General features: G+C 33.7%; 1 protein-coding gene across 1 annotated transcript; it reads left to right on the top strand.

Moving 5' to 3' along the window:
• Positions 1 to 1,874: 1,874 nt before the first annotated feature.
• On the top strand, positions 1,875 to 10,310 carry LOC110727957 (protein DEHYDRATION-INDUCED 19 homolog 3-like). The gene is made up of 5 exons (XM_021907548.1): positions 1,875 to 3,067; positions 3,210 to 3,355; positions 4,901 to 4,978; positions 6,126 to 6,388; positions 9,752 to 10,310. The coding sequence occupies exons 1-5, from the start codon at positions 3,001 to 3,003 to the stop codon at positions 9,858 to 9,860; spliced, it is 663 nt and encodes a 220-aa protein (XP_021763240.1). The 5' UTR covers positions 1,875 to 3,000; the 3' UTR covers positions 9,861 to 10,310.
• The last annotated feature ends 2,374 nt before the right edge of the window (positions 10,311 to 12,684 follow it).

The raw sequence follows: 12,684 nt of genomic DNA, 5'->3' as shown, positions 1-12,684 counted from the left end.
AAACTCCATTCACAAATCACGAATTCACAATTTATATAATACACCGTAGTATCTTTAATAACAATCAGATAATTACACAATTTATACAATAACTAATCAAGTTAAAACCCCAAGTGTGAATATAAATAATAATCAATACAAAACAATACCTTTAAATAATTTATAAGCTTTACAAACTGAATTAAAACCACAAAATTAACAACATAAAGTTATATAAAGCAATTAGCATAAGGAAATAAGGATTGCTTAGCAAGAACACCCATAATTATTCATAAAAATACCCAAATTCAAATTTAAAAATTTGTAATTTAATTAGGGTTATTAAATTACTTGAGTTTTGTAGTAAATGGGTAGTCAATGGAGCTACGAAGATGATCTTAAAGCCAACTGTCGATGGGTGTGATCAGAACAGTGAGTTAATACTTGAAATTGTGAAGGTTGATTTTTTTTATTATTATTTTTTTAAGGGGGAAATATCCTAAGAAAGTAATAAGGTAAAAAAATTACAATAGAAAAGAGATTGGGAAACTATCAAACAATTGTATGACAAAAAGTACTTTCAAATTTTTCTTTTTTCTTTTTCATAAAACTGTTTATGATTTTACGTGATAAAACTACTTATTAGTTATTACTAGGAGTCTTGAGTCTAGGAGTAGTACTATACTCCACTGACTTCGCCTCTTCAGATTTCATATTTGAGTTTACATGTTTAATTTTTATTTTTTTTAAAATTAATCCTGTGTCATGGGACCAACCATGACTAAAGGTGGGTCCGCCCCTACCCGTGGCAGATTGATCATGTTATAGAAAATATCAAGATCTTACTTTACAGATTGTCCCATTAGAAAATTTGACATGTTTACAAAGAACCAAATAAAACGACATATTAGACTACAAATATTGGGCATAATGTCGATGGATATTTCTTTTTGCTTGTTATACTTCTTCTTTGTACCCTATTATTTCCTTAAAAGCTTTTGGATCGCCCCTCATAAGAAGGGGGTCCTAATTATATCTTTGTTTTACGGACTAAGGCCTTGTTTGATTCACCTTAATTTTGCCGAACTGAAATTATTTTTACTGAACTGAACTTATTTTTACTGAACTGAACTTAATTTTACTGAACTTAAATTATTTTTACTGAACTGAAATTATTTTTACTAATTTTCTATTATAATTCTTCTCTAAGAAAACTGAATTTTACTGAACTGAACTTAACTAAAATTATTTTTATTGAACTGAAATTAATTTAACTGAACTAAACTTATTTTTACTGAACTGAAATTATTTTTGCTTAATATTATTTTTTTAAGGTGAAGAGAATAGGGCCTAATTCTTTTCTTTTTACTTATCCATAAACAAGGTTAAAATCCCGTGCAATGCACGATTGTTAAATATTTTTGCCAATAATATTACAAAATACGTAGTATAAAATATTTAAAAGATATTCAGAAATATTTCATTTGTGTATATATGAAATATGATTGTCAAATTGGATTTATAATCATAAGGTTTAAATAGTTTATTTATAGGTTTTGCAAAATAAAAAAAAATAAAAAATAAAAAACGTGAAATTTTTTTACAAAGTGATGGCAAGTGTCAGGAAAGGATGTGCTTTTAAATACTTCAATTCCTCCGTTACACATTATGTGCAACAAACCTTGTTGCACGTTTCCAAAGATAAAATTTGTTAATAGGTGATTAACAAAGTAAAGGGTTTGTGATTAAGGGTAGGAGAGAGAAAGGGGGAAAATTAATCAGCCAGACAGCCACCACCATCCACCAGCAGCAACATCCACCACGCCCACCACCCACCAACATCCACCACGCCCACCACCCACATCTACCCACACCCCGAAACCACCACCACCTCATCCCGTAATCACCAACCACCACCACCCCATCCCGTCTCATCACCATAACCATCAAAACCCAGTCATCATCGCCAAGATCCAAAACCCCAACCCACCCAAATCACAGACACAACCAAGATCTGAAACCCCTCCATAAACACCGAAAACCAACCTCAACCAATTCGCAGCCAAACAAAACCTGATCAATTTTTAGGGTTCAATTTTGAGGATGATTGGTGGCTATAAAAAAGGGGAAAAAGAGTCGACGATGACTTTGACGAGGGAAAATAGGGCTGGTGACTCGATCGACGGTGGTTTTTGGAGAAGAAAAAAGAAAGAGAAGCGACTTTTGGGTTAGGTGTGGTTGGTCGGAAATTATATGGGAATTTCAGGGCGGCAGTGATGGAGTTGGAGTTCGAGGTTATGGGTGGCCGACTGGGTGGGGCATTTTGGCCTGAAGGTGGGCTGGGGTCGTGGCAGAAGAGAAGAGAGTGAGAAGTAGTTGTGGTTGTGGTGGTGATGGTTGTTGTGGTGGTGGTTGTTATGGAGGTGAGTGAACAGTTGGTGATGATGGCGGTGGATAGGTTGTGAGGGAGGAGAGAGATTAAGATTAGGGATTTTATCATAAATGAATTAATTTAGTTTAATATAATAATAACATATAATCTTATTAATTTAATGGGTGTTATTGAACTTAAGTAAGGGGATATTAGTCATTTTACACAAAAATATTTATTATAAATGGAAATTTTTACTTTGTTGCACATAATGTGTAACTTCCATTTTTAAAAATTGTTGCACTAACGGAGTAAGTAGGTTAATAGATAGATAGATGCATTGAAAAAAAAAAACATTTATCACAACAAAGCACTTGTAATTAAAAAAATAAAATAAGAATCGTCACAAAAAAGTCTTTTCCCTTAAATCAGAAGCCGTGGAGGCTAAGTATCGAAACAGCCCCTTACCTTTGGCCCCATAAATTCTCTCTCCTCTTTCCTAATATCCACAATTACACATCTTCGGGGGGGAAAAAAAAAACTCAAAACCCTCGCATTGACTTGTTTAAATATTCAACCTTTTTGCATTCAATCACACCTATTGCTACAGATTACCCAAATTTCAGTTAATTTTGTTTATTAATTTATCAATGGATGATCGAACTTGGAACTTTTCCCTCTCTACTTCTTCTTCCAAGTACAATCAGTCTTACTCTGGTAAAGCTCTAAACTTTGTTGAATTGGGTTTTTTTTTAATTCGTGTTTTATGGGTGTTAATCGAGTTCAATTTGGTTATGATTAATGGGTTTATGTTGATTGTTTCTGGGTATTTCTCAATTTTAATTTTTGGATGGTTCAGATAATTTATTGGAATATGAAGAATTTGATGGAGATACTGATGAAATTGAGGTAGATTATCCGTGCCCCTTTTGCTCTGAGGATTTCGATATTGTTGGATTATGCTGTCATATTGAAGAGGAGCATTATGATGAATCTAAACGAGGGGTATGCTGTTTTCTGCTGTTTGTTATTTCTTTCAATTAGTTTGATTGACTGCTAATTGTAGGTTGTATGATTGTGATTTCGTGTTCTGTTTATAGGAATTTTAGATAGATTAAGTTGAGTGTATTATGGAATTGCCCGTTTTTTGTTTTATCATGTTGCTAGCTTCATAAGTATCGTCGAGACGTATTAGAGATAGGTCCATTGCTGGGAAAGTTAGTTTGGGATTTCTTTAAGATTACAGTTAGGCTAAAAATGATTTGATGATGAATACTGAGATAGTGAATTATGATGGGAGGGATTTTTAAGTGGGTTTTGACTTTCGACGTCATCTTTGTAGATTAACATTCTTTGACTGATGGTTGATATGTAGACTTCACACAGTTTTTTGACTGACACTTAATGGCCTTTGTTTTGTTAAATTTGCCTTGAAATGGATGTCCAATGTGTTTTATTGTTTATTGTGTCATGAATTTGATGTATAGTTTGGGTATAGGAATTTTATTGTCAGCTTGAATTTGCCATAAATGGTTAGGTCCTTAGGAAGCTGAGGTCCTCCCCACCCTTCACCAAGATTGCTTTGATGCAGACTAAAGCTATAAGGATTTCATTTAATGGCCTTTTGCCATTTTTGATGGAATCTACAGAAACTTGAACAATATTTAGAGGATTTTTTAGGGTTTTGGGGGAAGGTTAAGCAAGAATTTTGCTAGGTTTCTTTGTAATTCAAAGGGGGAAATAAAATGGTGGATTTTTTGTGTGTGTTTTGGTAGTTTTATTGGGGAAGTGAGGAGAGAGAGAGAGAGGGCCATCAGCTAATATTTAAGAGTAGTTAGTTTTGTCAAACTTTTCTTCATTATCTGGTTCTGTGTGGTAAAATTGTAGTAGACACAGTCTGATTATTTAAGTACAAATTATATGCCTATATCCTGCAATATCTTCCCTTGTCATTTTTCAATAATTCGAAGCCCAGACAAGAAAATTAAAACCTCTATTGAAAAAAAAGAAAAAGAAAAGAGTTTGCTATAGTGGATGAAACATTGCAAGGTTGGGATAAAAGATAGTCGTAATTGAAGTATTTTCCAAACAAGTAAATCTTTTAAAAGCCAATAAATAGGATTAAAACTGATTAAATAATGCAATGACAAACAAAGCTACGGATCTTTGCCACACGTGCCTGCATTGTGGGCAGTACTGCAAATATGCAATAGCCCACGTAGTTTACCCTGATATGCGAAGCCTAAACTTTTCTAGACATCTTTGCCACCAAAGTGCATGGCCATTATACCTATGGTGTATACTATTTTCTTCAAAATTGCATGGCCTATCTTCCTGTGTTGTGTACATATATTATGAGCATTGTTCTTGGTCATAACATGCATAAATTTACCCCAACATGCTAAACCTAAGCTTTTCTCAACTTAAATGTCAGATGATTGCATGACCTTTTTACCTGTGGTAATCACAGTGAAAGATTGCAGCCTAATAATTTCCCCTTCACTTCAAACTCTGATGTGTAGATTTTAATAATGTTGACACTTTTGACAGGTTTGTCCCATGTGTGGAACAAGCGTTGGAGCAGACCTGGTTGAGCACATAGCTTTTCAGCATGAAAACATCTATAAGATATCCTTTTTTTCTCATTAATTTGGATGCTAGTGGTTCGTTGTGCGTTTAAAATAATTTGCACTCTGCGCATAGTTAAAAATTTGCTGAAATGGTCTTGTAGTCATGGAACAGCTTGTGACAAATGAATAGAAAGGACAGTTAATGCGGCTTGAATTCTTTCAAAAAGTTCACATTAATAGCTTAGAGCCTCGTTTACAATTCCTAATATTAATATGTACTATATATATCTAATAACCAAAACTATCATAATATGGGTGGGTAACTTATATGGTGGACACAAAATTACTTGAGATACCATATTCTATGAACTGCATAATAAGTTACTAAAATATTTGGTCAATTCAGATAAAATAATGGATTGGCGAAAAAAGCGTTTTAATGCAACGGAGTCAACATCATGTAAGATGTAACAGGTGACATGAGAAGAAAGATGTGAATTCTATTGTGGAATTATGTAACATGATTTTGTGAAACAAATTGCACACTTTAAGAATTTTTTCTTTTGTAAACCCAGTAAGAAACTACTGGTTGCAGTAGGGTTGATACATAAAAAAATGGAAAAGAAAAATAAGGTAAACTATACACATTTTCAACCTTAAATATCTTTAATAATACAAGAGTAGAGATTATAATAAGTTGAGACATAGTACTTGGAGAGTAGTTACCAAGATGAATATAATGAGACCCCACATGACTACACTTTCCCTTATTTATGAATCACAATATGTGGTTGAAAAGAAATGTGTGAAACAGGAAGTATATTCTATTGGAATAGGCCCATTCATGCAAGGGTTAGCAAATGTGAGTCTGAGCTTATTTTGTACTGTCTATGTGATCTCAAAGTTATACTAATTATACTACATGTACTCCACTGCCTGTGGACCGTCACTTTCTTACCTGAATGATTGTTTGTGTTTACAGCATTTAAGAAAAGGATTGGAGCTTATGAACTCACATAGGCTTGTTTAGAAAACCCTAGAATCTGATTTTTGTCTGTGCTGCTTTAGATGTAAAAAGCTTGACTTCTTGAGCTCATAGGATGATCTTATACCTCTAATTTATTTTTTCCAGTTGAAAATTTAGATTAATGTTTGTTCATCTCTCACCGTAATATGAAGAAAATTTTCCTTTACTGAGTACTTACAGCGGGAGCAAGACTAGACATAGTCACGGTGATTCTCAGTCTACTCTTGCTTTATTAAGGAAGGAAATGCTAGAGAGAAGTTTGAAATGTCTTCTAGGGAGCTCTTCACCTGTAATTTCTTCCTCTGATGCAGCTGTTGATCAATTGCTCTCATCATTTGTCCGTAGCTATTCAACAACTCCTGAGATCGAAAGCAAGCCATCATGTTCTTCAGTTGATGCACCTGTGAAAGAGGAAGTTGTGGATGAGGATACGCTAGAAAGGTGAGAGATGCTTGGGCTATTTTCCTGATTCATGGTTTAAGGATTATACACTTCTTCCTTCTTGATTCATTTTGGTGTGCGTATGTTACATGGCTTTTGTCTGATGTTAGTATTATTCTTGATCCTAAGTTTTCATGCCTCACTTGGCCGCATCAACCTGCTTTGCGGCATTTTATCTGATGGTAAAACTTCTATGCCTGGTAGGTAATTAGAAGCAATCAATGTATCAACATGCCTTGATTGTTGGAACTCGAAACCTTTTAGGTTTCTCATACCCTTTTGACTCTGGGTGATAATGCATCTCTGATGATGTGGGTGATGTATGACGTGTTAGAGCAACTCCAATGGTTGTAGCTAGGGACTTGCTTGCAATTTCAATATTCCTTAACTACTAGCTTGACCATTGGAGCTAGAAAACTCAATTAGCTTGGCTAAGCAAATTAGCTTGACAAAGCTAATTTGCTTGGGAATTAAACTTGCCAAAATAAAATGTTCTTTGCACCAATTAAGCTCTTTCCATGTATTTTCTAATCCACTACTAGTACTAAGCTAATAGCTATCCATTAGAGCAAAAAGTAGCTAAAATGATAATTAGCTTAAAAGCTTATGTGGCATGGCAAGCTAATTGTTAAATTAGCTTGCCATTGGAGTCGCTCTTAGTCCAACAGTCTATGGCTCTATTCTATTTCGAAGTTAAATAAATTAAAATAATAATAAAAAATCAGACTAGATAAAACTTACATTGATACACATATTGGTGTTATCAGCAGGATAGGTAATTCTCTGAACACAAGTAGTTGTTAATTCAACGGATATAAAGTGGAGACCAGAAAGCAAGGTTTCAGAAATTGGAATTAATCATGGAAACTAAATACAGCTCTCTGTGTGTACAAGGGCTAATCTCTCTCACCTGGGACGATTGAAAAGGCTGTACTTGTTGCCAAAGTGGGTAGAAGACAACAGAAAGGATTCTAAGGGACTTATAAATGACTGAGAATAATGGGAACTCAACAGGAGAATATGTGCTAAAATCGTTGGGCTTTTTCTGGATAATGGGACTAGTAAAATGAAAAGGCTAAAAGTAGAAAAAATAATACTTGTAATATTTTCATAATTAGAAAGATACACAAGATATGTAGGAGGGTTTAGTGTTTCAGAATAGTAATTATAAATGACTGAGAATGATGGGAACTCAACAGGAGAATATGTGCTAAAATCATTGGGATTTTTCTGGATATAATGGGACTAGTGAAATGAAATGGCTAAAAGTATAAATAATAATACTTGTAATATTTTCATAATTAGAAAGATACACAAGCTATGTAGGAGGGTTAGTGTTTCAGAATAGTAATTAGTAACTAACAGAAAGACAAAGTTTACACTTAACAGATAGAACTCCTGTAAATATTTGCTTTGAAGTTAGATCTGGAAAGATTCATATGGCGATTTACCATTCCCCTCACGGATGATGGTTTTGGGATTATGATACCCTCTTAAGGTGGATGATTGAACGAGTAACACTTTTAGCTTGATAGCTTGTTGAAATCTGTGTTTTAAGAGTTAAAATTTGAACAATTTGAACTGTTGTATGAGTCAAGGTACTTAAGTATGTGTTTCTTTGCTTTTGTGAAACCATAATCGTGTCCATATTTTGTACTACCTCTGTGAATAGTTATCTGCAACTTTGGAGTATTCTTTCTGAGATATAAACAATTCCAAAGTTGCAGATAACCATTAACGGAGGTAGTAGATGATCCAATGGTATTCTATATGTTACAATTTTTGGAAATATATATAGCGTGGAGGGGAGGGGTGAAGGAGTAAAAGGTATTTGTTAGTTTGAATTCATCACCCTTCCTCCAAATAGCTGCAATTTCAGCCCTTTTCCCTACTACTCTCTGTACCTGTCAATCTGTCATGTCATTTGTTGCATATAGTCTTTGGTTTCAGCCTTTATCTAGCAACATGCCTGTTATTCAACTTATTTCTTTCAAGTGATAGAAACCTCGGAAACCACCCCTTTTTTTTTCTAAAAATTGCTGCATGTTATAAATACAGTAAATCATCTTGCTACCTCTTCATATTTGGCTGTTCTTGGATTTACAAGCTATTGTGGTTCTGTTGTAATCTATTGCTGAAGAGGGTGCAGTATGTAGGACATCTAACCCAAGTTTTCCTGGACAGGTGGGGGTTTTTATATGCATTGTGGCTAGGGTTAAGGCTTCTGAGTAGTTAAGTCAACATTGGGGTTGCCTTACATTCCTCTGGAAGACTTCAATTCACCAGGATTGATTTCTTCTATCCATACAAAATATGGGTATCTAGTTTGTTAAAAAAATAAAATAAAAATTTGGTTATGTTTATAGTTCCTTAAAATTTGCACTTTGAATTTGCAGTTTATTTTTTTCATTCTCTGCTGGGTAAAGAATAAATCAAGATATAGGTGTTTGTAGTGCTTGTGATAGCTTCTTCAGGCTATTATTAAAGCTCTTTTTGTGTGTGTGTGTGACCAATCTAGACTATGCTATTATGCTATACTTTTTGTTTGTACTTCAATACCTCATTTATCAATTGATCTCTTCCAGAGTGCAACTCCTATTGATGTGTGCCAGTAGAGTAGAAAAGACATTAAGGCATTTTGAATGTGTTTAAACATGAGAATATGAGATACTGGTAATAGGCAGAACATTGAAGAATTACCAAACCATATTAGTCAGATGTGAGTGTGAGAAGTTGCTGAAGTAAAATATGATTTCAGTGCAACTTACTTTGATACAATCAAATCTTACCCTCCCAGGAAACCAATTTGGCAGCTTAAAATTTTCTGAGCTGATGAATATCCAGCTGTAATTGATGTGTCACAGCCTATGTTTCTGGACCAGTCACTATTATTTGCAATTGTCTCGTTATTAGTTTCCACATAATAGGGTGTTTAGTGATGAAGTAGTCACCTGAAAATATTTAAAAAATTCCCCATCATATGTTTGGCAATAGTTACATGTTATTTTGTGCAGGTCTAGAAGAAAGATATATGTTGGACTGGCTTGTGTTTGTTTTACATGTCTAGAAATAGATAGTGCTGGTTCTGGGGCATTGTTGCTTTGAGGTATACTGTCAGTTCAAGGCCAAAGCCTACAGCCATTTCTTGGTGGAGAGAATAGGCAGAGCTCTAATTTAAATGTACCAAGCTTGTATGTGGTTCCTTGTTACAAGTGTCGTGCTTGCTTTGCTCAATTTTGTAGAAACTGGGAATTACCCAATGTTAGACTCTCTGTTTGAATAATTTCTCATAGTTACTGGAATTTTATGTTTTAAAATCTGCCAAAATCTGAATCAGTTATTGACTATATTCTGTAATGGCAGGGGAATGAAAAAATTTGTTATATCCGAGGAGAAGCATGAGGAGCATGCACAAAAATGCAAGTTTATGCAGTCGCTTGTATTTTCTACTATCCTTGATGATGACTTATAGTGGTGACTTTGGGTGGCAATTGTCTCAGCTCTTGCGGAAGAATGCTCCAGCTGTTTTATTTATGGACCTATCCGTGTAACTTCAGATCAGCAATGATATCACTAAGCTAAGTGAATCAGATGAAGAAACCAGGCTACAGCATGTATTGCAATCCGCAATGTAAGAATGTAACACTGCACATAGAAACAAAGTATTTACTGTTGTGATATAGTTTGTACTCTTATCGGATGTGATTTAGAAGATATCAACATTCTTATGTTGTAAGAAAAAGGGTGAATATGGTGTTAGGTTGTAGAGTGGCAGCCATAGATCTCATCTTTCGTCTCTATACCTATGCTTTGACATCGCGTTGTATGAGATGATCATATTACGCTTTATTGTGAGACTAACATGACTATATTCATGAAGTTATTTCTTTACTTGCTATGGAATTAATTTTCATCTAGCTAATACAGATTAACTCCTAGACAATTATCATCATCGTGTGTTCATCTTTGTTGGAGTTTATTGTTAGCCTCGAAAAACATCGGAGGCTAACTGGCTAACGATTAACTGAGCAATATTAGCAGGCCTTAGCAAATTAGGGGCATACGCTAGCTAGTAGGTACTTGTAAAATTTGATTATTCGAAGAGAATGAGAAGATTTGAGAACTCCATAGAAAGTCAAGAATCAGTTTAACAAAAGCTGTTGTTTTTTTTATTCTATGTGTATTGTGCATTGTTTTAACATGATTCCCGCAAAGAATTGAAAACAAAAACATGCGCTTTTTTTTTTTTGTTTTAATAACATCCTCTTCATTTTTTATTTTTTTTTAAAACAATAACATCCTCTTCATTTATTAGGAGACCTTGGTACAAACAACAAGCGCTCGCTCTCTCTCTCTCTCTCTTTTTTTTTTTTTTTTTTAATGGAAAGATAAACAAAAAGTTAGGATAATCCCCTAACCTATCAGAAAAAATAAAAAAAGAAAATAACTATCTATTAATGGATCGATATCTTGGTGAGCTTGCATAAAATGACCCAAAGAAGCAGCATAGCCTTTCCCTGAAAAATATTAGTAATAAGCAAATTATCCCCTTCAAGGCTTCAATAAATACTTTTGAAATATTATGGGCTTGAGCCAAAAGAAGACCATAACAAAGGGCTGTAGCTTCTACAATAAGTAGAGTACTCATACCAATATTAAAAAACGACTACAAACATTATTTCCACTTATCATGCATAAAAGTAAGAAACTCTTCTTTGTGCATAGAAGAGATTTCACAAATTACAAGTTTACAAAATCCACTCAATTTGAACAGTAAGAAACTCTTCTTTGTGCACAGATGAGATTTCAAAAATTACCAGCTTACGAAATCCACTCACTTCGAACTGCTGATAAGTCTTTGCGGATGCCAACTAGTTTAATTGTAAAAGTATTGAGGGTAGTGTTCAAAATTTGATATCAGATTTCGTCTATATCATTATCTTTTATAGAGTTTTATATACAAATACAAAAAAAGACATAACTTGAAAGTGACTTGATTTAAAGACTTACATGAAGAGGATTAAATCAACTCAAATGTTAAGAACTAATTTAACGACTAATTACCCTTTGTATGAATTATATTAACGATTCTGATTTTGAAAAATCAAACTTATATACTGGTTCTTCCTTTGTTCCAATAATATTGCAACAAGCATGAATTTACACATCTCAAAGCACATTTATATGTAGACGAATATAACAAGATCCCACATGATTATATTTTACTTAATGTATATCATATAGTCATATTATATGTTCAATCAAAAGTGATCAATAGTGCAAAAGTCCCATTCTTGCAATATTCTTGGAACGGGGAAAGTATAAAACAAGCTACTTCTTCTATTATACCATTTCAACATATCAAGCTATATATATAGATTTTGTTTTGAAGAATAGAATATATCAAGTTATATAAATTACGCTAATTTCTTCTGTTCTACCAATGTGAATTAACTTCTTTATTAGAAGACTACTCTAACACTCGGATATACTATAACACTTAAAAAATGACTGACAAAATCAATTAGATAAGGATAATAATTGAAATGAATATTTCATTATGAAATGAAAGGGCGAGGGGGTAGAATATTTGGGTACTAACATTGTGAATAAGAAGATATATCAACCTCAAATATTCACGACAAATACAACACATAAAGTGGAAGTTCATGATCATATCCAAATCCGAATCTAATTTTTTCATAACTTCAAACAATCCAAAAATTGCAATGGAGTCAAAGTAAATCATCACTACTCAAGAAATGGATAAACTCTCTTCCAACTCCTTCTAGTGGCTCCCTTGATGTTGATGTCCAAACACATATTCACCACAATTCACACACACCAAACCAAAAATAAAAAAATAAATATAATAAATAAATACATAAAATGCAAATTCTTATAATACGTACGTGTGCGGGTTATTTCGTTAGTGTTATACTTCATAAGAGATACTCAATTAATGTTATAGGGGTTATTTTGTCAGTATTGTTAGGGTTACTTCATCAATATTACAAAATTACTAGGTCAATGTTATAAAAATTAAGGAGTACTTTTTATATTGCGGCCAGCCAGTGGCAGAACAAACATTTTAAAGGGATCGGGATTTGAATCTTTTGCCTCTCGCTTTAAACTAATCACTATGTTCTAATATTTTAAAAGTTTTACAAGGTTATTTAAGATTATTAACTAATTACAATAATTTATCAGGGGCGGAGTCCCAAATGATCCCGAGGTCTTCCTCTGCGGCCAGCCACCCACGAGACTCGCTAAAAAAAAGCTCCAAAAAAAAACAA

The sequence above is a fragment of the Chenopodium quinoa genome, unplaced genomic scaffold (assembly GCF_001683475.1).
Source record: "Chenopodium quinoa cultivar QQ74 unplaced genomic scaffold, ASM168347v1, whole genome shotgun sequence".
In the NCBI taxonomy this organism is placed as follows: Eukaryota; Viridiplantae; Streptophyta; class Magnoliopsida; order Caryophyllales; family Amaranthaceae; genus Chenopodium; species Chenopodium quinoa.
This window is presented reverse-complemented; position numbering and strand designations above follow the sequence as displayed.

Excerpts from the sequence above, each read along its gene's own strand:
- LOC110727957 (XM_021907548.1), top strand. The coding sequence starts at position 3,001 with ATGGATGATCGAACTTGGAACTTTTCCCTCTCTACTTCTTCTTCCAAG. Across the intron at positions 4,979-6,125 it reads AGCATGAAAACATCTATAAG|AGCGGGAGCAAGACTAGACA; the intron begins ATATCCTTTTTT and ends CTGAGTACTTAC. Across the intron at positions 6,389-9,751 it reads GATGAGGATACGCTAGAAAG|GGGAATGAAAAAATTTGTTA; the intron begins GTGAGAGATGCT and ends CTGTAATGGCAG.